This window comes from Macaca thibetana, chromosome 1 (genome assembly GCF_024542745.1).
Source record: "Macaca thibetana thibetana isolate TM-01 chromosome 1, ASM2454274v1, whole genome shotgun sequence".
Taxonomy (NCBI): Eukaryota; Metazoa; Chordata; class Mammalia; order Primates; family Cercopithecidae; genus Macaca; species Macaca thibetana.
This window is the reverse complement of record NC_065578.1, coordinates 121,899,863-121,924,011: the sequence shown is the minus strand read 5'-3', so window position 1 is coordinate 121,924,011 and position 24,149 is coordinate 121,899,863. Positions and strand designations below refer to the sequence as shown.

General features: G+C 42.0%; 1 protein-coding gene across 1 annotated transcript in view; it reads right to left on the bottom strand.

Annotated features, from left to right (window-relative positions):
• Positions 1 to 6,188: 6,188 nt before the first annotated feature.
• Positions 6,189 to 24,149, bottom strand: part of LOC126952281 (neuroblastoma breakpoint family member 6-like protein) — a 142,231-nt gene continuing 124,270 nt past the window's right edge. The window contains exons 6-10 of the mRNA XM_050786727.1: positions 10,013 to 10,064; positions 9,149 to 9,223; positions 8,989 to 9,089; positions 6,701 to 6,808; positions 6,189 to 6,232 (exon numbers count right to left, since the gene is read on the bottom strand). Of these exons, the coding sequence (XP_050642684.1) occupies positions 6,189 to 6,232; positions 6,701 to 6,808; positions 8,989 to 9,089; positions 9,149 to 9,223; positions 10,013 to 10,064 (380 nt within the window). The remainder of the gene's footprint in view (positions 6,233 to 6,700; positions 6,809 to 8,988; positions 9,090 to 9,148; positions 9,224 to 10,012; positions 10,065 to 24,149) is intronic.

Genomic DNA, 24,149 nt, shown 5'->3' with positions numbered 1-24,149 from the left:
ACCGAGCTCAAGAGCAGCAGCAATGGGAGGCTGGATCGCTTGAGCAGCTTGGAAGACCCTTTTGAATGTTAGACCTTCTGTTTGATGAAGAGACACACAGATTATCAACTTAGGCCAGGTTCAAAAGGCTCTTCAACCGTATGGAAAGGAAACGCAACCTCCTCCCACAAGGAAAAAGATTAACTCTCCCATTCAACTAGGAGACTTAATCTTACTAAAAACTTAGAAAGAAGGATTCCCCAAGAATCAATTACAACCAAAATGGAAAGAGCCCCTATCAGGCATTATTAAGCACCCCTACTGCTGTTAAACTTCAAAGTTAATTTATTTTCATTTTTATTTTGTAGATGAAGGCTTGCTCTGTCGCCCAGGCTGGAGTACAATGGCTCGATCTCGGCTCACTGCAACCTCCACTTTCTGGGTTCAAGCAATGCTCCTGCCTCAGCCTCCTGAGTAGCTGGGATTACAGACACGTGCCACCATGCTGGGCTAATGTGTTGGTTTTGTTTGTTTGTTTGTTTGTTTTTTGTATTTTTCGTAGAGATGAGGTTTCACCATGTTGGCCAGGCTGGTCTCGAACTCCTGACCTTGTGAAATGCCCGCCCCAGCCTCCCAAAGTGCTGGGATTACCGGCATGAGCCACCGTGCCCAGCCTCAGACATTCTTGAGTCCTCACAGATGAAAGATGAACGCAGACTCTATGAGGAACTGCTAAAGTACAGCCGAGATCATCTCATGCTGTACCCCATCATCTATCGGATATTACGGTGAAGGGCTTGAGGATAACACCATTTTCATATTATACTGGGATTATGGAGGACATTATGACCAGTGAGAAAAGTTATGATTCATTGCCCAGTTTTACTGCTGCTGACTGTCTAAGGCTTCTTGGCATAGGAAGAAACCAAGATTATTACTAATCTTTGGTCCTTGCTTGTTTAACCTCCTTGTAAAGTTTGTGTCTTCTAGATTACAATAATTCCATGTAAAGATGATGCTGGCACAAGGCTTTCAACCCATCCCCTCTTCTGACGCAGAAAATAAAGACATCCTGCCTTTGGGCCTTTTAGAACAGGTATCCAGAGAGTTTACTTCTCCACTGCTAGGCAGGGTTTATGCCCATAACATCAGCAGGAAGCAGTTACAGAAGATGAATCTCCACCCTTCTGCAAACCCCTTAAGATTAAGGAGGAGTATAGAATCTCTGATGGGGAAATGAGGTGGGAGACCAGTAGGACTTATTTTCCAGTCACAACCCCATTGAGCAGAGCAGGATCTGGTCAAAACAGGGTGCAGTGAAGAAGCCTCTGGAACCAGCAGATGATGATGAAAGTGACCTCTAGTTGCCCTCACTGCTTATGAGCATAAAGACACTACCACTGGGACATGGCCAGTTTACAAATGTCATGGCAACACACCTTGGCAATGACCTGAAAGTTACTTTATATGGTTCTGGAAACTCCCTGCCCCTTTTCCAGAAAGTTCTGAATAATCTACCTCTTAATTGGCATGTAATTAAAAGTGGGTCTAAATACAACTAACTAGCAGCCCACAGGCACCAACTCTGGGCAGACCGCCTGTGGATTAGCCCTGCTCTGCAAGAAGCAGCACCAGTTCAATAAAAGTTGCTTTCTCTCACCAGCAGCTTGCCCTTGAATTCTTTCCTTGGCAAAGCCACGGAAACTACAGTCTGGGAGAAATTTCCCAGGCTACAAACCAGTTTTGGGGCTCGCCTGCCCTGCGTCACTGTCATTGTTTCCTTGGGTTTCCCAGGAATGTACATGTGTGACACTGCTGCCCTGCTTATAGATCTGTTTTCTTGCAAGGAAACAGGAATATCTTGCCTGCGGCTTCCAGAGTTGGAGATACATGTAGTTTCACTACTGAGTGCTAACATTTACTTTTGGAATCAAGTGATGCATTCAGACTGGTTGCTATCATTTTGTGGTATACATGTAGTGAACACATTCATGATTGAGTTTCCTGCTTTTAGCTGGAGCAAGAAAGTTTTATAATTGTGATTTGTACAAAAAAATCATAGGCAAGAGAATGTGTGTAAAATAAACTTTGTTGTCAGAGGTTTCTAAACACTCATCCTTCAAGGAAAACGGACACACGCTGAAGAGCTGATAAACAGTCTACAGCAGTGTTATTCTAACTTAATCTTGATTCCAAGTCCTTGCCATTTTCCTCCCGCTGCTGTTGACTCCAGTTATATAAAGGTTGGGGAAAAGGGGATTATCTATGAATCTAGGCATCACTGTCTCTTGGGCAGTTATCGCATTTGCAGGCTGAAGGGATGAGATTTCTACAATCAAACTATCCATTTGGAGTACAAATCTGGAGTGGCTGTAAAATTTGGTTCTCAGAGATGGAGCTTTCAGATTTGGACTTTCAGTTGTTCTGTTGTTTCAGTTTCTCTCATCAACTGGGGAACTGTTTGCAACTAAGCTTTGTTAAAAGTAGAGAAGAACTTTTCATAGTTCCAAAATTGGTTGTTACCTGAGACAAACAAAAATGCACACACACACACAACGAAACAATAATCTTTGGTGAGGACTTGCTGATGCCTAACTGAGGCTGGAGTGAGAGCTAAGTGGTGATACAGGCCAGGTGCAAACTGAGTGCAGCTAAGTGGATAATCTCTGGTAGTGATGATAATCTCTGGCCTAGAAGAAGATAGTAATAATAGATTGAAAAGGAAGTCTCCTGAGATGAACTAGCTGGCGTAGGACACAGGACCTCAGCCACTTTATGATTCTAAAAGCCTTGCTCAAAGCCACTGCAGATGAGTTAGCTAGGTCTCTGCCACCTCCTCAGCATCAATTGACTCTCCATAATACTCCAGTGGAGAGAAATAAAGCTCTTTCCCACCTCCAGGAAGGGATTTGCTTAGCCTCAAATGTGCACATTCAGAAATAGCTTGTCATAAGAAAGAGAGGACAGTTTGCAGAGAAATAACCCTCGTAAGTCCACATCCTATTCCTTTTAATTAAGAGAGTGGTGCCAAGGGAAGAGCCCTAGAACATCAAAGCCAACAGGGTGCTCAGATACCACCCAAGTACAGTTCCATCTTTGGCCATAAGGAGACAATGGTGTCAAGAGGCTCAGGCCATATGATCTGTAGGTGAAAAACCTGGGATGAGAATCGAGGCCTCAAACCTTTTCCACGACATCACAGAGTTCAGGAGCAGTTAGAGGGAAGGATTCAATCTGGAGAACACTAACAGCCTCTAGAGATTGTTGGGTCATGGTTGCTGGGACAGAAATAAGGATTCACAGAAAGATGTTTATAGTAAATGTTCTTTTACAGTAAATGTTCTTTTGGGATTTTGCTTGATAAAAAGGCTGAAGAAAAGTGAACAATTTTTTCTTTTTTTCTTTCTTTTTCTTTTTTCATTTCTTTTCTTTCTTTCTTTTGTTTTTTGTTTGTTTGTTTGTTTTTCTTTTTTTAGACAGTTTCGCTCTTGTTGCCCAGGCTGGAGTGCAATGGTGCAATCTTGGCTCACCACAACCTCCACCCCTGGGGTTCAAGCAATTCTCCTGCCTCAGCCTCCCAAGTAGCTGTGATTTACAGGCATGCACCACCAGGCCCAGCCAATTTTTTTTTTTTTTTTTGGATTTTTATTAGAGATGGGGTTCCTCCTTGTTGGTCAGGCTGGTCTCAAATTCCCGAACTCAGGTGATCCTCTCAAAGTGCTGGGATTACAGGCACGAGCCACCACACCTGGCCAAAAGTAAAAATTTTCTAATTGCAGTTCATAACCGCTTATGGGTTGTGAAATCAATATAGTGGACTGCGTACTACTACAGGCTTTATTTAAATACTAGATAGGGTGGATTACACATAGCAAAAGATTTTTTTTTAAATGATTACAAAGAATTGGATATTTCTCACTGCACCTTGTGGTCAGAAAAGTTTGAGAAACTGCTCTACATAGGTAAATTATAGGTTCAATCTATCCATCTACCTCTTTTTCTCTCCTCTTTTTTCCATGCTATGCAAACAAGACCATGGAGAGAGGAAGGCAAATTCTATCAACGGGTAGTGTTAAGCTTTTTCTATGAGGTAGCTGCACATTTGGGACACCTTTTTGCTGGTGACTTGAGATTCTAGTAGATAGATGGTCCTATTCATCTCTAGCCACATGTTAAAATTACTTGGGAGCTTTTTAAGACTACTAGTGGCTTCCATCCACCTGGAAGCATTTAAATCAGAATGTCTATGTGTAGAGTCCAGGCACTTGGGTTAGTTAAAAGCTCACCAGGCTTTATAATATGACAGAATGGTTTAAAGCTACTGAGTAGACCCACCTATTTCCCACCATTGTCTTTGTTTCTCTTTCACCATAGGCTTCTTTCCCACGAGAAAGTAAAGATTTCAGTCTCTCTTTTCACAGTCTCAAGTAAATCACTATCTTTCTCAATTGGACTGCCAAGGCTAAGATTTCTTTCCATTTATCTATCTGGATTTTTACAAAGCTGGCCTCTGGATTCCCTTTTCTCAGAGCTAATTCACCAGAAAGACACCGTTCAAGTCAAGGAACTGGGCTTTCATACACCTGCACCTGTCAATCATGGATAAATACTTTGCAGGCGGGGTTGCTGGGTGCTGTGGGATTGACATAAACTCCCAGGTATTGCCAGCTCTGAGCCTCAAGCAAGTTTGTGACTAAGTGACCCCAGTAGTCTGAGGACAGTCCTAACTTAGAAGGGTCTTTGGAAGCAAAAGCAAACATAGGCATGAGAGGGTAAAAAAAAAAAAAAAATCTCATGTGATCTTGGCTTATACCTAATAGAACTTGTGCAAGAATGCATATTAAGGTGGGTATTGTACACAGCAGAGCTTAGTAAATACCAAGTGTGGAGTTTAAGGGATAGGCTGAAGAGATTTTGCAGGTTTGTAAACATGTTTGCAAGTTTGAACATACTTTTGTTTGCGTTTGTTTTTTCTCCTTAGTGGTAAAAGCTAGGCACAATAAGGTAGCTAGGATATTATGATTTGAATTAATAAATTTGTATTTTGTCAAGGACCAAAATGAATTATGATGATTTCAATTTTTTAGTACTTTATTTTCATCAGTTTGAAAATTAGGACTTTTGGTCCTTTTTTGGCTTATGGCACCTTTTTGGTTTTCACACTTTCTCAAAGACCAGTAACTTAGAATCTAAATTATGATTGCTTATTGTTTCAGTACTCTAGGGGAAAGTTGATTTAATCTTGACAAAATGTATTCAATTAAAATAATTGTTCTCTTAAATTTTTTTTCTTTCTTTCTTTCTTTTTTTTTTTTTTTTTTTTTGAGATGGAAGCTTGCTCTGTCACCCAGGCTAGGGTGCAGTGATGCAATCTTGGCTCACTGCAACCTCCGCCTCCCGGGTTCAAATGATTCTCCTGCCTCAGCCTCCTGAGTAGTCGGGACTACAGGTGCGTGCCACCACACCCAGCTAATTTTTGTATTGTAGTAGAGATGGGGTTTCACCATGTTGTTCTCTTAAATCTTTTCACCTTTTATGTTTGTCCTTCTCTTCTCCGATTTGCAATAATGGAGTGTGGCTTGCACCGAAATACTATATTTCTTAGAGCTACTTATTCCTGGAGCCTGGCAGTCTGGGGGCCTGGAGGGGGTGCATCTAGAAAGCAGCCCTCTCTAACTTAAGAGTAACTGTGAGAATTGTGGGTTATAAGGCTTTGAGCAGTTCTGGCCGCACTGTCCTCTTTTGTTTCTACAGTGGGGTGTGACAAGAGAAGGGACCCATCTGAGAGTGACTTCATATTGTGACCTTTTACCACTTACCTCTGGAAATTTGATTCAGGCAAGCCGGGGGAGTCTCCGGTATTCTTCTCTGAGAACTCTATTTTCATTATACAGCTGGACAACGGAATCTATGATCTGCCTGTAGAGGTTGGAGGTGCATCTTGTTCCAGGAAATAATTACAATTTAGGCAAGTCATACACGTTTGCTTAAGAGAATTCTTTCTGCACATTTCATGTTCTTCCTCTCTATCTTAGCCTAGGGAGAAAACCGTGGGAACTCAAGGCTGGAACTTTAGTGTGATGGGACAGAAGCTTAATCATGATTCTCAACCAATGCCAGCACGTCACATGTATTATCACGTCCAATGGCTGCAATATGAAGGAGGCTTTCCTGAAATAGTTGCTGCTTTGGTATGGGAAGGGACCTGGTTACTGTTCTTCTGGCCCAGCATGATGTTGTGAAATGATGGCCTCTGTGTGAGAGCAATCGAAGAGGAGGGGGTTGGAGAGAACCACCTTGGGGTGGTAGAATGAAGAGTAACCAAGACATAAGGGAAGCTGATGAGGATGGCAGCAGAGGAGACTCTCATTCTGCTACATGAGGTGCTCAGAAACCTGGGTTCTACTGAATGCCAATCACATAAGAAGCAGAGAGACAGCAGGCAGTGTACAGAAGCAGAGAGAAGACAGCAGACAGCCTGGGAATCACAAGAATGATTTTAGAGGTAGACACCTCTAAGATGGAGGCAATTCTTTAAGCCTATTTATTCACCTATAAATAGGAATGATAGTAGCTGCCCTACCTCTCTCGCTGGGACATTTGTAATGAATAAGTGAAGTAAAGTATGTCAAAGTGCTTGAAATCTATAAAACTCTGCCCCAGTCACATGCCTTTAGAACAATACATATTGCCAGAAGCAGATCACTTGGGCCTCTCCTACCATTTTCTTCATCAAAGCTGCTGAGATAACGTTCCAGCTTCTCTCGCAGGCAGTTGTTGATGAAAAGGGTTTCCTTCAGGTGCTGCCGCTGGCTCTGGATCTCATCTTCTGCAGCCGTTCCACCAGGACATGGAATGAGATGGGAAATGAAGAATGCCGATCACTGAAGGGGTAGTCAGGGGCCTCTCATCAAGATCCCTGGCCTTCACCATGCTTTTGCCAACTTCATCTTCTCATCAGGGAACATAAGGCAACTTTCTTTAATAGCTTTTAAGGTTTCAAACAAAGCATGGCCAAGTGCTAAGCAGACTCCACAGGGATGCCTCCCACAGGGAGATATGGGAAGTATAAGGCAGGTTGACAGGAGGTAGGAAAACACTGAAGGTCTCTGAGTAGGGCTTTTCTAGCACTAGGAAAGGTGTGACCACCTCCTTGAGATGACTTATAGGTACTAGGGAACATCTTCCTCTCTACAAAATATCTCTCCTGAATGTCTTTTGTTGTTGTTGTTGTTGTTGTTTGACAGAGTCTCTTTCTGTCACCCAGGCTGGAGTGCAGAGGCACCATCTTGGCTCACTGCAACCTCTGTCTCCCAGGTTCAAAGGTTTCTCATGCCTCAGCCTCCCAAGTGGCTGAGACTACAGGCATGCACCACTATGCTTGGCTATTTTGCATTTTTAGTAGAGACGGGGTTTCAGCATGTCGGCCGGACTGGTCTCAAACTCCTAACCTCAAGTGATCCACCCACCTAGGCCTCCCAAAGTGCGGGGTTTATAGGTGTGAACCACCATGCCCGACCCTGAACATCTTTAACAGATGGCAAAGACCTTCCTCTGCACCTTATTGTGAAATTGTAAAGAGAAATAAGGATACCTTTGTCAGAGGATGGTATGAGTAATAAAAGCCACATACTGGCTTATATACCCATCCCTGACAAAATGACAAGCCTAATGTGGTTTACATTACTATGAAAGCTCAATGAGTGAATTATTATAATCTCTTTCTATTTGTGTAAAAGAGTATATAAAGCACATAGTCCCCTAACAATCCAAACTTTTGCCCCCAAAGTAAAGTCACACATTCAAGTAAGGGAGAGGAGACATAGGTCAAGGTTTTAATCTATACACACAGCAGTGAGGCTACCAACTCAAAGGGCTCTTACATACCTAGAGAAGTTCCAATGGGTAGCGTGGAGTTATTCTGGGAAGAGGGCATGCTGGTGGCATTGCTGTTAGATTCAGCCTTTTCTCCAGCAGATAGCCTCGTTGTTTATTTAGATTGAATTACAACATTGAGACTAAACTAACAGAGATCGTAAAAATACCTTGGTGCTGCACAAAGATTGAGAATCCGGGCTATTCACCAAAGGGTTGCCAAGACCAAAGTCTTTTCTTTATGGAAGTCCCCTGATATTCTAGTAGTCAGATGGAACCTTATGGGAAAGCAAGCACCTGAGGGGAGATGGAGACTGGAGCTTGAAATTATAATTGCACCTCCAAACATATGGGCGAGCCTGCCAACATTCTTGGGATGGCTAGAACAGCTTGGGAAAACTGTTCAGGAACTATAATCATCAAGAATATTTCAGGAAGGCTGGGCACGGTGGCTCACGTCTATAATCCCAGCACTTTGGGAGGCAGGGGTGGCTGAATTGCTTGCGCTCAGGAGTTTGAGGCCAGCCTGGGCCACAAGGCAAGACCCTGTCTCTACCAAAAAGGCAAAAATATAGCCGGGAGTAGTGGCATCATCTGTGGTCTCAGCTACTCAGGAGGCTGAGGTGGGAGGGTCATTTGACCCCAGGTTGTAGGTTGTGGTGAGCGAGATCATGCCACTGCAATCCAGCATGGGTGACAGAACAAGAGACCCTGTCTCAAAATATATATATATATATTTCAGGAAAGATAAGATGTCCCGTTTTAAAGAAGGAGATCTGTTAAACGGATTTGTACATGTGCTGCAGTAGTGGCAGAGAGTCTGCCATAATCTCTTCACTCTCTCCATTCTGGCCTGCTTTGAGTATACCAGCTTGCAGATGCCAGTCCGGGCCAGAGGGACTGAGGTGAGAATAGGAACAGAGCAAATTACCTAACTCATCAGTGACCTGTAATTGAGACTTGATCCCAGAGCTGTGTTCAGCCTAATCACTTTTTTAGTGAATTAGTGGATCTTTAGGGCCTCCCTGCAGAGAATAACATCTCTCAGTTTAGACAGAGGTGTTGAGCATGTAGAATGTAGGAGTTACTGAGATATTGACAGAGCTTTATTTTTCTTATCAAAGGAGCACTCACTGGCTATATCCAGAGAAGAGGAGTCTTCTTGTACATCAAAGAGGAAGGCATTGCTGCTGGGAAGCTGGTGGGAGCCATGGTGGCTGGAATAAGTCAAATACTGTTCATCTAGTGAGTCCTCCAGGACTTCATCCACTGCCTCCTCGTAGACCTTCCTCCTGAGCCTGGTGGAGTAGGCAAGACAAGGGATTCAACCAAGGCAGCCTGGAACCACAGCTTCATAGCTAGTTCTGATCTGAAGCTCATGGAAGAGGCACCAAAACCAAAGGGACCATCATATCAAATAGGAAGTATATAATCTACTTTTGACTGGGAGTATAGTGTGCTGAGAGTTAGTATAGAAGTGAAAACAGCAAGTGATCAGTGCATTGACCTCATAACACACAGATAAGGCAGCAGACTCAACAACTACTCTAAAATACACTCAGGGCACACAGGACACAGAGACCCACACTATTGGCGTCAAAATGCTGTGTTCAAATTTTATTTCATATGATGTGGAGTGGTCCATTGAATACCAGCTCTTGAGACAACATAACATCCCAGGACTTTTGCAGATTTTAGACTCCTAGCTCTAAATACTTGCTATGGTTTCAGTTTATCTTTCAACGTAATTTTCTGGCTACAAAATATCTGCCAAGATAATTCAGGACAATCGTGCAGAAACCAGATAGGCATCTCACTTTGGTTTGTAACCATATAGGTTTTAAAGATACAGAAACCAGGGATCTCTGGTTAGTTTACTTTTCGGTAAGACTGACTAGTTAACTAAGTGTGAGAAATTACTAGGAAATAGGAACCAATACAAGAACTGCAAAGAGAACAGAGAACCATTTTTAAAAGGACACATTGTATAATCAGTCAACAAAAAAGGAACAATCAGCAGTTTCTGCTTTTTTCAGATCTGGGACCTTTAACCTCTTGAGCCCTTGCTTCTGGAATCCTCTAGATTTGAGCCCTTGCTTCTGGAATCCTCTCTAGATTTGGTCAGTCCATTATCAGCCCCTTCATCATTCAGAGTTACCTGGGAGCCAGTAGCTTTTGCCTGTCTTCATTTTTCTTACCATTGTGATTTTCTGCAAAACAAAATAAGAAAGAGCTGGTCAGAAATTAAGCAGGTCTCATTTCACACATTGCACACATGGGGCCTATATGATCAGGGACATAACACTTGACATGTGTGTTCAGAATGCTCTGCGAGAATTTTTGCAGGAGGCCTCAGGTTGTGTCTTTAGAGAAGTGGCCTGGCGGGCTTGCCTGGGCCCACTGGACAGGGTGTTCCTGATGTGGTGAATCAGCACCATGACATCAGCTGCCTGAAGCAGAGCAAAATGTTTAAAATGTTTTTTGTTCCCCAGCTCAAAGAATACTTGCCTGGCTGCCCTTTGGACTTCTCCAGCTATAACATTCCTTCCTACCACAGGCTGGTTGCCAGACCATGACTGTTCCCATTGCTACTCACACACAGAACCTGCTCCAGTCTCTGAGAGGACACATAGCCCTGTCCTACCCCTACTGCAAAACCAGAGGACTGCCCAGGTGCCTTCAAGTCTGTCCCTGTTGTGCTTCCTCAGATGTTCTTGGGAGTAATTCTCTCTTTTTTTTTTTTTCTTCTCAGTTTGTTAGTGAGAATTGAGGGTGATTCTATGAAAAATATTCCAGTGTAAATCAACTTTTCTAACACCAGCTTCTGCTATATTCAGTGCCTAAACTTACCCCAAAAGATTTGGACAGTTTATTGGGACCTGAAAATAAATAAATAACTAAATAACCCTGAAAGAGAAATACACTCATGAACATTAAGATACTACTTCAACCGATCTGTACAGCAGCCGTGGAATTATGATTTGACCCACTTTACAAATGAGGAAACAGAAATTCAAGAAGGATCAATCACTTGCACAAAGTTAGTAAATACAGCGCTGAGGCTAGAGCCTAGGTAATTCTGATTCTTAGCTCAGGGGTCTTCCCATTCTAACAGGCTGCCTTCTGTCATACTGTTCTTTCTGACCACAAAGATTGAACGGAGACTTCAGCTTCTGGCCAAGTTGGAGTAATGGGGACCAGATTTGTCCTCCACCTTAAGCAACTAAGAAACTGGAAAAGGTATTTTAAACTCTAGCTTCAACATTGGATATAGTGCAGTACAGGACAGTGATCCCTGAGAGAGAGAAAATAAAAGAGGTGAGCCCTGTGACTGCTCCAGTTTCCTGCCTGAGATTGTCAAGTGCAAAGCAGGGAGGGAGGACCCAGGCAGAGCCTGGTAGTAAGTTTGAAGAAGTCAGGGTGGGTAGACATCACAGGACAGACTAGAGAATAGATTGCTGCACAGACAGAATGCCTTGGATAGCTGTCTTCAGTCTTCAGCTAAGTACTCATTAGTACATGTATTTGAGGAAATTATGCAAAGCAGGGGAAAGAACTTCCCAAAAGGATTAATCTGTGTAGCTCACACAGAGCTTGCAACACTTGATGTTTCCATCAGCTACAGTGAAAATCCCTTTTAGTAGAGGGAGCATTGGTTAGAACAGGAGTTCCCAACCCCCAGCACTGGTTCTTGGCCTGTTAGGAACGGGGCCGCACAGCAGGAGGTGAGCAGCCAGCCAGAAAGCATTGTGGCCTGAGTTCTACCTCCTGTCAGATCAGCGCTGGCATTAGATTAGCATTGGAGCACAAGCCCTATTGTGAACTGTACGTGCCAGGGATCTAGGCTGCACGCTCCTTATGAGACTCTAACTAGTGCCTGATGATCTGAGGTGGAACAGTTTCCTACTGAAACCACCCAACTCCCAACCTCTACCATCCCACCCCCACCTTGTCTGTGGAAAAATTGTCTTTCATACAACCAGTCCCTGGTGCCAAATCTGTGGGAGATCACTGGCTTAGAACCTTCAAAAGAGTGTTGACCCCCAATGTGAACTGTGGAATTTGTTTGATAATGACATGTCAATGTAAGTTCATCAACTGTAACAAATGTACCATTCTGGAGAGAGATGTTGATAGTCTAGGAGGCTATGCATGTGTGCAGGCAGGGGGTATATGGGAACTTTTTGTACTTCCTGCTCAATTTTGCTGTGAATCTGAAACTATTCTAAAAAATAAGGTCTATTTTCTTAAAAGTCATATTGCCTCCATAGCGGGAAAAAGAATAGCCATTGACCAAAAGCTGCTCTTATCCTGCCTAAAAAAATTTAAAACGCAGCTTGAAAAGATGCAAATTGTTTTTTTTTTTTTTTTTTTTTTTTTTGAGACGGAGTCTCGCTCTGTCGCCCAAGCTGGAGTGCAGTGGCGCGATCCTGGCTCACTGCAAGCTCCGCCTCCTGGGTTCACGCCATTCTCCTGCCTCAGCCTCCCGAGTAGCTGGAACTACAGGCGCCCGCCACCGCGCCCGGCTCATTTTTTGTATTTTTTTAGTAGAGACGGGGTTTCACCATGGTCTCGATCTCCTGACCTTGTGATCCGCCCGCCTCGGCCTCCCAAAGTGCTGGGATTACAGGCGTGAGCCACCGCGCCCGGCCATGCAAATTGTTTTTAAGGAACTTTATTGTATACCAAAACAAAGCTAAAAGAACACAAAATGCAAGAAAATCCAGCACTCAATAAGTTACAATTCGCAATGTCTAACACCAAATCAAATAATGTTAGGAATGCAGAGAGACAGAAAACCATAACCCATGATAAGAAGGGGAAAAAAAAATCAGTCTACTTAAACTGACTTAGAAAGGACACATCAGGTGAGAATTAAAAGACAATAGAAAGGACACAGATGACAGAATCTGTAGACAAGGACATTGAAACAAATATAACTATATTCCTTGTATTAAAGAAGCTAGGCCAGTGTGGCAGCTCATACTTGTGGTACTTTGCGAGGCCAAGGTGGGTGGTTCACCTGAGGTCAGGAGTTCAAGACCAGCCTGGCCAATGTGGTGAAACCCCGTCTCCCTGAAAAATATGAAAATTAGCTGGGTGTGGAGACACATGCCTGTAATCCCTGCTACTCGGGAGGCTGAGGCACCAGAATCACTTGAACCCAGGAGGCGAAGGTTGCAGTGAGTTGAAATCTCACCACTGCACTTCAGCCTGGGCAACAGAGTGAGACTTTATCCCAAAAAATAGAATAAAATAAAATAAAATAAAAAAGCTGGGGGAAAATATGACATGATGAGGAGTTACATAGAAGACCTTAAAAAAGACATAAATTAAATTTACATGAAAAATACAGTCTGAGATGAAAATACACTGGATAGGATTAACAGCAGATTACATGCTGCTAAAGAAAGATTAATCAATTCCAAGACATGGGAATAGAAAGAAACAAAGAGAGGGAAAAAAAAAGATACAACAAAAATGAACAGACCATTAGTCAGCTGTGGTAAAATTTCAAAGCAGCTAATACAAATATAACTGGAGTCTTTGAAGGAGAGGCTAGAGAGAAAGAATAGAATATACATTATATATATTTGATATATGTATGCCAAATATAATATATTGTATATGCCATATATAAGATGTATATATGTCACTATTATTCAAATTTGATGAGAACTATAAACATGCAGATGCAAGAAACTAAATAAAGTAAAACAATATGTAAAAAATAAAACTATACAAGGTCTTATCTTAAACTGCTTCAAACCAATGATAAATAGAAAATCTCAAAAGCAGGGGGTGGAGCAAGATGGCCGAATAGGAACTGCTCCAGTCTCCAGCTCCCAGCGCGAGTGACACAGAAGACAGGTGATTTCTGCATTTTCAACTGAGGTACTGGGTTCATCTCACTAGGGAGTGCCAGACAATCGGTGCTGATCAGCAGTTGCAGCCCGACCAGCCAGAGCTCAAGCAGGGCGAGGCATCGCCTCACCTGGGAAGTGCAAGGGGGAAGGGAATTCCTTTTTCTAGCCAGGGGAACTGAGACACACAACACATGGAAAATCAGGTAACTCCCACCCCAATACTGCACTTTAAGCAAACGGGCACACCAGGAGATCATATCCCACACCTGGCCGGGAGGGTCCCACGCCCACGGAGCCTTCCTCATTGCTAGCACAGCAGTCTGCGATCTAAGGGCAAGGCAGCAGTGAGGCTGGGGGAGGGGCGCCTGCCATTGCTGAGGCTTAAGTAGATAAACAAAGCCCTGGGAAGATCGAACTGGGTGGAGCTCACAGCAGCTCAAGGAGGCCTGCCAGTCTCTGTAGACTCAACCTCTGGGGACAGGGCACAGCTAAACAACAACAACAACAACAACAAAAGCAGCAGAAACCTCTGCAGACGCAAACGACTCTGTCTGACAGCTTTGAAGAGCAATGGATCTCCCAACACGGAGGTTGAGATCTGAGAACGGACAGACTGCCTGCTCAAGTGGGTCCCTGACCCCTGAGTAGCCTAACTGGGAGACATCCTCCACTAGGGGCAGACCGACACCCCACACCTCACACGGTGGAGTACACCCCTGAGAGCAAGCTTCCAAAGCAAGAATCAGACAGGTACACTCGCTGTTCAGCAGTATTCTATCTTCTGCAGCCTCTGCTGCTGACACTCAGGCGAACAGGGTCTGGAGTGGACCTCAAGCAATCTCCAACAGACCTACAGCTGAGGGTCCTGACTGTTAGAAGGAAAACTAACAAACAGGAAGGACACCCACACCAAAACCCCATCAGTACGTCACCATCATCAACGACCAGAGGCAGATAAAACCACAAAGATGGGGAAAAAGCAGGGCAGAAAAGCTGGAAATTCAAAAAATAAGAGCACATCTCCCCCCTCCAAAGGAACACAGCTCATCGCCAGCAATGGATCAAAGCTGGATGGAGAATGACTTTGACGAGATGAGAGAAGAAGGCTTCAGACCATCAAACTTCTCAGAGCTAAAGCAGGAATTACGTACCCAGCGCAAAGAAACTAAAAATCTTGAAAAAAGAGTGGAAGAATTGATAACCAGAATAATTAATGCAGAGAAGGCCATAAACGAACTGACAGAGATGAAAACCATGACACGAGAAATACGTGACAAATGCACAAGCTTCAGTAACCGACTCGATCAACTGGAAGAAAGAGTATCAGTGATTGAGGATCAAATGAATGAAATGAAGTGAGAAGAGAAGTCTAAAGGAAAAAGAAGAAAAAGAAATGAACAAAGCCTGCAAGAAGTATGGGATTATGTAAAAAGACCAAATCTACGTCTGATTGGGGTGCCTGAAAGTGAGGGGGAAAATGGAACCAAGTTGGAAAACATGCTTCAGGATATCATCCAGGAGAACTTCCCCAACCTAGTAGGGAGGGCCAACATTCAAATTCAGGAAATACAGAGAACGCCACAAAGATACTTCTCTAGAAGAGCAACTCCAAGACACATAATTGCCAGATTCACCAAAGTTGAAATGAAGGAAAAAATCTTAAGGGCAGCCAGAGAGAAAGGTCGGGTTACCCACAAAGGGAAGCCCACCAGACTAATAGCAGATCTCTCGGCAGAAACTCTAGAAGCCAGAAGAGAGTGGGGACCAATATTCAACATTCTTAAAGAAAGAATTTTAAACCCAGAATTTCATATCCAGCCAAACTAAGTTTCATAAGTGAAGGAGAAATAAAATCCTTTACAGATAAGCAAATGCTTAGAGATTTTGTCACCACCAGGCTGCCTTACAAGAGACCCTGAAGGAAGCACTAAACACGGAAAGGAACAACCGGTACCAGCCACTGCAAAAACATGCCAAAATGTAAAGACCATCGAGGCTAGGAAGAAACTGCATCAACTAACGAGCAAAATAACCAGTTAATATCATAATGGCAGGATCAAGTTCACACATAACAATATTAACCTTAAATGTAAATGGACTAAATGCTCCAATTAAAAGACACAGACTGGCAAACTGGATAAAAAGTCAAGACCCATCAGTCTGCTGTATTCAGGAGAACCATCTCACATGCAGAGACATACACAAGCTCAAAATAAAGGGATGGAGGAAGATCTACCAAGCAAATGGAGAACAAAAAAAAAGCAGGGGTTGTAATACTAGTCTCTGATAAAACAGACTTTAAACCATCAAAGATCAAAAGAGACAAAGAAGGCCATTACATAATGGTAAAGGGATCAATTCAACAGGAAGAGCTAACTATCCTAAATATATATGCACCCAATACAGGAGCACCCGATTCATAAAGCAAGTCCTTAGAGACTTACAAAGAGACTTAGACTCCCATACAATAATAATGGGAGACTTCAACACCCCACTGTCAACATTAGACAGATCAATGAGACAGAAAGTTAACAAGGATATCTAGGAATTGAACTCATCTCTGCAGCAAGCAGACCTAATAGACATCTACAGAACTCTCCACCCCAAATCAACAGAATATACATTCTTCTCAGCACCACATCACACTTATTCCAAAATTGACCACATAATTGGAAGTAAAGCACTCCTCAGCAAATGTACAAGAACAGAAATTATAACAAACTGTCTCTCAGACCACAGTGCAATCAAACTAGAACTCAGGACTAAGAAACTCAATCAAAACCACTCAACTACATGGAAACTGAATAACCTGCTCCTGAATGACTACTGGGTACATAACGAAATGAAGGCAGAAATAAAGATGTTCTTTGAAACCAATGAGAACAAAGATACAACATACCAGAATCTCTGGGACACATTTAAAGCAGTGTGTAGGGAGAAATTTATGGCACTAAATGCCCACAAGAGAAAGCTGGAAAGATCTAAAATTGACACTCTAACATCACAATTAAAAGAACTAGAGAAGCAAGAGCAAACACATTCAAAAGCTAGCAGAAGGCAAGAAATAACTAAGATCAGAGCAGAACTGAAGGAGATAGAGACACAAAAAACCCTCCAAAAAATCAATGAATCCAGGAGTTGGTTTTTTGAAAAGATCAACAAAATTGATAGACCGCTAGCAAGACTAATAAAGAAGAAAAGAGAGAAGAATCAAATAGACGCAATAAAAAATGATAAAGGGGATATCACCACCGACCCCACAGAAATACAAACTACCATCAGAGAATACTATAAACACCTCTATGCAAATAAACTAAAAAATCTAGAAGAAATGGATAATTTCCTGGACACTTACACTCTCCCAAGACTAAACCAGGAAGAAGTTGAATCCCTGAATAGACCAATAGCAGGCTCTGAAATTGAGGCAATAATTAACAGCCTACCAACCAAAAAAAGTCCAGGACCAGATGGATTCACAGCTGAATTCTACCAGAGGTACAAGGAGGAGCTGGTACCATTCCTTCTGAAACTATTCCAATCAATAGATAAAGAGGGAATCCTCCCTAACTCATTTTATGAGGCCAACATCATCCTGATACCAAAGCCTGACAGAGACACAACAAAAAAAGAGAATTTTAGACCGATATCCCTGATGAACATCGATGCAAAAATCCTCAATAAAATACTGGCAAACCAGATCCAGCAGCACATCAAAAAGCTTATCCACCATGATCAAGTTGGCTTCATCCCTGGGATGCAAGGCTGGTTCAACATTCGCAAATCAATAAACGTAATCCAGAATATAAACAGAACCAAAGACAAAAACCACATGATTATCTCAATAGATGCAGAAAAGGCCTTTGACAAAATTCAACAGCCCTTCATGCTAAAAACTCTCAATAAATTCGGTATTGATGGAATGTATCTCAAAATAATAAGAGCTATTTATGACAAACCCACAGCCAATATCATACTGAATGGGCAAAAACTGGAAACATTCCCTTTGAAAACTGGCACAAGACAGGGATGCCCTCTCTCACCACTCCTATTCAACATAGTGTTGGAAGTTCTGGCTAGGGCAATCAAGCAAGAGAAAGAAATCAAGGGTATTCAGTTAGGAAAAGAAGAAGTCAAATTGTCCCTGTTTGCAGATGACATGATTATATATTTAGAAAACCCCATTGTCTCAGCCCAAAATCTCCTTAAGCTGATAAGCAACTTCAGCAAACTCTCAGGATACAAAATTAATGTGCAAAAATCACAAGCATTCTTATACACCAGTAACAGACAAACAGAGAGCCAAATCATGAATGAACTTCCATTCACAATTGCTTCAAAGAGAATAAAATACCTAGGAATCCAACTTACAAGGGATGTAAAGGACCTCTTCAAGGAGAACTACAAACCACTGCTCAGTGAAATAAAAGAGGACACAAATAAATGGAAGAACATACCATGCTCATGGATAGGAAGAATCAATATCATGAAAATGGTCATACTGCCCAAGGTTATTTATAGATTCAATGCCATCCCCATCAAGCTACCAATGAGTTTCTTCACAGAATTGGAAAAAACTGCTTTAAAGTTCATATGGAACCAAAAAAGAGCCCGCATTGCCAAGACAATCCTAAGTCAAAAGAACAAAGCTGGAGGCATCACGATACCTGACTTCAAACTATACTACAAGGCTACAGTAACCAAAACAGCATGGCACTGGTACCAAAACAGAGATATAGACCAATGGAACAGAACAGAGTCCTCAGAAATAATACCACACATCTACAGCCATCTGATCTTTGATAAACCTGAGAAAAACAAGAAATGGGGAAGGGATTCCCTATTTAATAAATGGTACTGGGAAAATTGGCTAGCCATAAGTAGAAAGCTGAAACTGGATCCTTTCCTTACTCCTTATACGAAAATTAATTCAAGATGGATTAGAGACTTAAATGTTAGACCTAATACCATAAAAACCCTAGAAGAAAACCTAGGTAATACCATTCAGGACATAGGCATGGGCAAGGACTTCATGTCTAAAACACCAAAAGCAACAGCAACAAAGGCCAAAATTGACAAATGGGATCTAATTAAACTAAAAAGCTTCTGCACAGCAAAAGACACTACCATCAGAGTGAACAGGCAACCTACAGAATGGGAGAAAATTTTTGCAATCTACTTATCAGACAAAGGGCTAATATCCAGAACCTACAAAGAACTCAAACAAATTTACAAGAAAAAACAAACAACCCCATCAAAAAGTGGGCAAAGGACATGAACAGACATTTCTCAAAAGAAGACATTCATACAGCCAACAGACACATGAAAAAATGCTCATCATCACTGGCCATCAGAGAAATGCAAATCAAAACCACAATGAGATACCATCTCACACCAGTTAGAATGGCAATCATTAAAAAGTCAGGAAACAACAGGTGCTGGAGAGGATGTGGAGAAATAGGAACACTTTTACACTGTTGGTGGGATTGTAAACTAGTTCAACCATTATTGGTGGGATTGTAAACTAGTTCAACCATTATGGAAAACAGTATGGCGATTCCTCAAGGATCTAGAACTAGAAGTACCATATGACCCAGCCATCCCATTACTGGGTATATACCCAAAGGATTATAAATCATGCTGCCATAAAGACACATGAACACGTATGTTTATTGCGGCACTATTCACAATAGCAAAGACTTGGAATCAACCCAAATGTCCATCAGTGACAGACTGGATTAAGAAAATGTGGCACATATACACCATGGAATACTATGCAGCCATAAAAAAGGATGAGTTTGTGTCCTTTGTAGGGACATGGATGCAGCTGGAAACCATCATTCTCACCAAACTATTGCAAGAACAGAAAAGCAAACACCGCATGTTCTCACTCATAGGTGGGAACTGAACAATGAGATCACTTGGACTCGGGAAGGGGAACATCACACACCGGGGCCTATCATGGGGAGTGGGGAGTGGGGAGGGATTGCATTGGGAGTTATACCTGATGTAAATGACGAGTTGATGGGTGCTGACGAGTTGATGGGTGCAGCACAGCAACATGGCACAAGTATACATATGTAACAAACCTGCACGTTATGCACATGTACCCAGAACTTGAAGTATAATAATAATAATTAAAAAAAGATGAGTTAAAAAAAAAAAAGAAAATCTCAAAAGCAGCCAGAGGAAAAATGACATATTATGTACAGAGGAAGAAAAATAAGAATTATGGCAGACTTCTTGTTGGAAACAAAGTAAGCCAGAAGACAGTGGAATATCACTTTTCAAACACTTTTTAAAAACAAAAACTGTCAACTAGAATCCTACAGCCGGTGAAAATATCTTCCAGAAATGAAAGTGAGTTCTTATACTTATCAAGATGAAATAATCCACTATACTCTATCTCTCTTACTCAGGCCAGGCACAGTGGCTCACATCTGTAATCCCAGCACTTTGGGAGGCTAAAGCAGGTGGATCACTTGAGCAGTTCACGACCAGCCTGGGCAGATAATAAATTCATTGCAATAATAAATTCATTATTATTGCAAATGCATAGAAAACATCAAGGAATCCATATTTCCCCAAGTTCTATCGTTGTCTTAAGGACTGTCATGAAGTCATTTTCTTCTTAATGAAAAATTTAACACTTTTTGATAGTCTTGACATTCTACTTTGGTTCTCCAGTTTTCCACATCATTTATATTATAAGAAAAAAAATCCTGAATATTCTGCTCAGTGTGTGAATAATTGATTTATATGGATTTAGAGGCCAGGTGCAGTGGTTCACACCTGTAATCCCACCACTTTGGGAGACCGAGATGGTTGGATCCCTTGAGCTCAGGAGTTTGAGACCAACCTGGGCAGCAGGGCGAACCCTGTCTCTACAAAAAATTTTTAAAAATTAGCCACGCATAGGGACGGGCGTGGTGGCTCATGCCTGTACTCCCAGCACTTTGGGAGGCCGAGGCAGGCGGATTATGAGGTCAGGAGATCGAGACCATCCTGCATGACACGGTGAAACCTCGTCTTTACTAAAAATCAAAAAAAGTAGCCGAGTGTGGTGGTAGGTGCCTGTAGTCCCAGCTACTTGGGAGGCTGAGGCAGGAGAACGGCGTGAACCCGGGAGGCAGAGCTTGCAGTGAGCAGAGATAGTGCTACTGAACTCTATCCTGGGCAACAGAGCGAGACTCTGTGTCAAAGAAAAAAAAAAAGTTAGCCGGGCATATGTTGCATGTCTGTAGTCCCAGCTATTCAGGAGACTGGTGTGGGAGGATCACTTGGGTCCAGGTGTTTTTTGCTGCAATGAACCAAGATCATGCCACTGCGCTCCATTCTGGATGACAAAGTGAGACCTTGTCTCAAAAAATAAAAGCAAAATAAATAATAAAAGGGTTTTGGTCAATGTCTTAATATACTTCTTGCTGCACACCAATGTTATACTGGCATCTTTTCCCTCACTGGGGAAGCATTTTTTTGTTTGTTTGTTTTTGATTTTAATGGACAGGGTCTAGCTCTGCTGCTCAACCTGGAGTGCAATGGCGTGATCACAGCTCACTGCAACCTCAAACTCCCAGGCTCAAGGGATCCTCCTGCCTCAGCCTCCTGAATAACTGGGACTACAGGCACATGTCACCACCCTCAGCTATTTTGTGTGTGTGTGTGTGTGTATGTGTGTGTATGGGGTCTCACTATGTTGCCCAGGCTGGTCTCAAACTCCTGGGCCCAAGTTATTCTCACACCTTGGCCTCCCAAAGTATTGGAATTACGGGCATAAGCCACCACACTTGGCCCATGTTGGCTTTTCACTTAACTTGAGGACAAGTTTGATATTCATAACTCCTTACCCCACTCTCCTCTTCTATGTGTGGGTTGCTTTGTGTTATAATCTCTATATACATATTTTGTGCTTGACACTTATGATTTTCATTCTAACTTCACAGGCTTCCTTTCCAATTTATCACAATCACTGAAATAATTTATGTATATCTCTTTAAATACATGTAGTGGCCACCTAATTTGGAATGACTTATAAACTGTAACTATATGTTTGAAGCAGTTTTTATGGAACACTAATGATTTGCATTGAGCCAAAGTCATTGGCCTGAGGATATAGTCTCAGACAGATCATGGTAAAAATCAAGGTCATGAGTCTGTGGTGGTTGGTGGTGATCAACAGCATTCCTGTGCAATGGGGTTTAGTGGGATAAAACTGAGGTTTTAAAGACAGGCATAGACAGAAGAGAAGTGATCCCCTGATGTACCTCTTCACTTCCTATGTATCAATTCCTCCCTGGTTTTGTGAGACTGAGATAGGGACACTCTTATGGAATATCTGTCCTTTCCCTTCAGCTGCCTGAATTTCCTGGGCTACTGGCCTACACATGTGTAACTATGGTCACCTCCACATTCATGACAAACAGAAGGAAGCAGGACCAACAAACTGCATACCCTACATGCAAACCTGAAACTATAGTGTGTGATAGTATTAATTTATAAGATATATCAGAAGCTATATGATTTCAATCCTTTGAAATTTATTAAGATTTATGTCAAGGGCTAGCATATGGTCTATTCATTAGAACGTCCCACGTGTACTTGAGAGGAATTATATTCTGTTTTTGTTGAGTGGAGTATTCTATAGATGTCTGGTAGGTTACGTTGTTTAAATCTTTTATTTCTTTATTGGTCTTCTGCGTAGTTGCTCTATCCATTATTGAAAGTTGTGGTATTAAAGTCTCCATCTACTATTGTTAAATTGTCTATTTCTCTCTTCAATACTGTCAGTTTTTGCTTCCTGTGTTTTGAGGTTCTGTTAGATGCATGTGTATTTATAACTGTACTCTCTTCCTGATGGATTAACCCTTTTATCATCACACAATATTCCTCATTGTCTTTGGTAACATTTTTTGCCTTACAATCTCTTGTTTATTTTGTCTGGTATTAGGATACTTGTTACTGAAACACCAGAAGTTTGATTTAAGTCTTGCTGCTCACTGCAGAGAAAGCCAATCACTGAGCCAACTAGTATTGCCAGGGAAGAAGGCTTTCATCAGGTATTGCAACTTAGGAGATGGGAGATCAGTCTCAAATCCATCTTCCTGATCAATGAAAATTCAGGGTTTAGATAGCAGGGAAGAAATGGAACTACATGTAGGAAAACAGGAATTACGGAGAGGTAAGAAAGAGGAATTGGTCAACAGGAAGCATGTGGTCACTTAGGCAATTATGATGGAATAAGGGGTCTGACATCTCATTGTCCAGATGTGGTACTCTGGTAAATTTCAGTTCTTTGATACTATCTGGAAGGCCAGATGGTTGGTTTCCTGAGAAAAGAACTCAGATAATACAAATGTAACTTTCTCAAATTTCAAGACTGAAAGGGTCAATTTCTATGTTTATTCAAAAGAAACCGTAAACATCAGTTCTATGGGACAATTGGGTTGGTTTAAAACTCATTTCAGCTTTCTTATAGTTGCTAATTACATAATTATGTTACACTGGCAAAGGGATTTTGCAGATACAATTAAATTAACCTTAAAATGGTGAGATTATAAAGGTTGACTAATGTAATGACATGGACCTTTAAAGTCTGGGTCTAGAGGTCAGAGGTCTGTGAACTAGGAAGTCAGAGAGATCCAAAACATGTTAGTGATTCAATGAGGAAGAGACCCTTCATTGCTGGCTTTGGAGATGGTGAGAGTCACAAATAAAGTCCTCAGTCCAACAACTTCATAATTAGTGCTAACTGCAAATATGAGCTAACAATATTTTTAAATGCATTTACAATATGTGGTGAACAGATTCACATTGTCTCTGACTACCCTTCTCTTTCGCTTTGTCCCTGCATGCTACTATGTCTGTCTAGATGGGGGGACACAAACACCAGGGCTTTGTGCAGCCTTCTGTCCTCTGCTGGAATGCTATTGCTCACTAGAGTCAGCTAGCACTGCTGAAGGTGGCTGAGTACAGGCAACTGATGGTGTTAGAAGCCATAGGTGCTTGATTAATCTAGGCTCTAACTTTCACCCATCTCAAAGTCCTAAAAGTTCTCCTTATAGCTTCCTATCAGATTTATACAGATTATTACCCACAAACCTTGCTCTTCCTTGGACCCCTAAGGCCAGGACTTCTAATATCTTCATCACTTTTGAGGTATCTAGTAACTCTTCTTTCTGGAGTTTCAGTTACTTCATCACCACTGCCAAGTGAAAAGTTACCAGATGACCAGCCCAAAGCCTCATATGCAAATCAGGGCTAAACACTGGCTGGATGATATTTTGTCTAGATCAGCCATGGGTGTTGTCAAATGTGACAAGAATATTATTTCTAAAAGTTCCACACTACAGAAACACACTAGAACTTACTTCCCAAGTTAAAAGACAACCTGGAGGAGTGGTTGTTACATCTCAGGCCAAGTATTATTCTTTC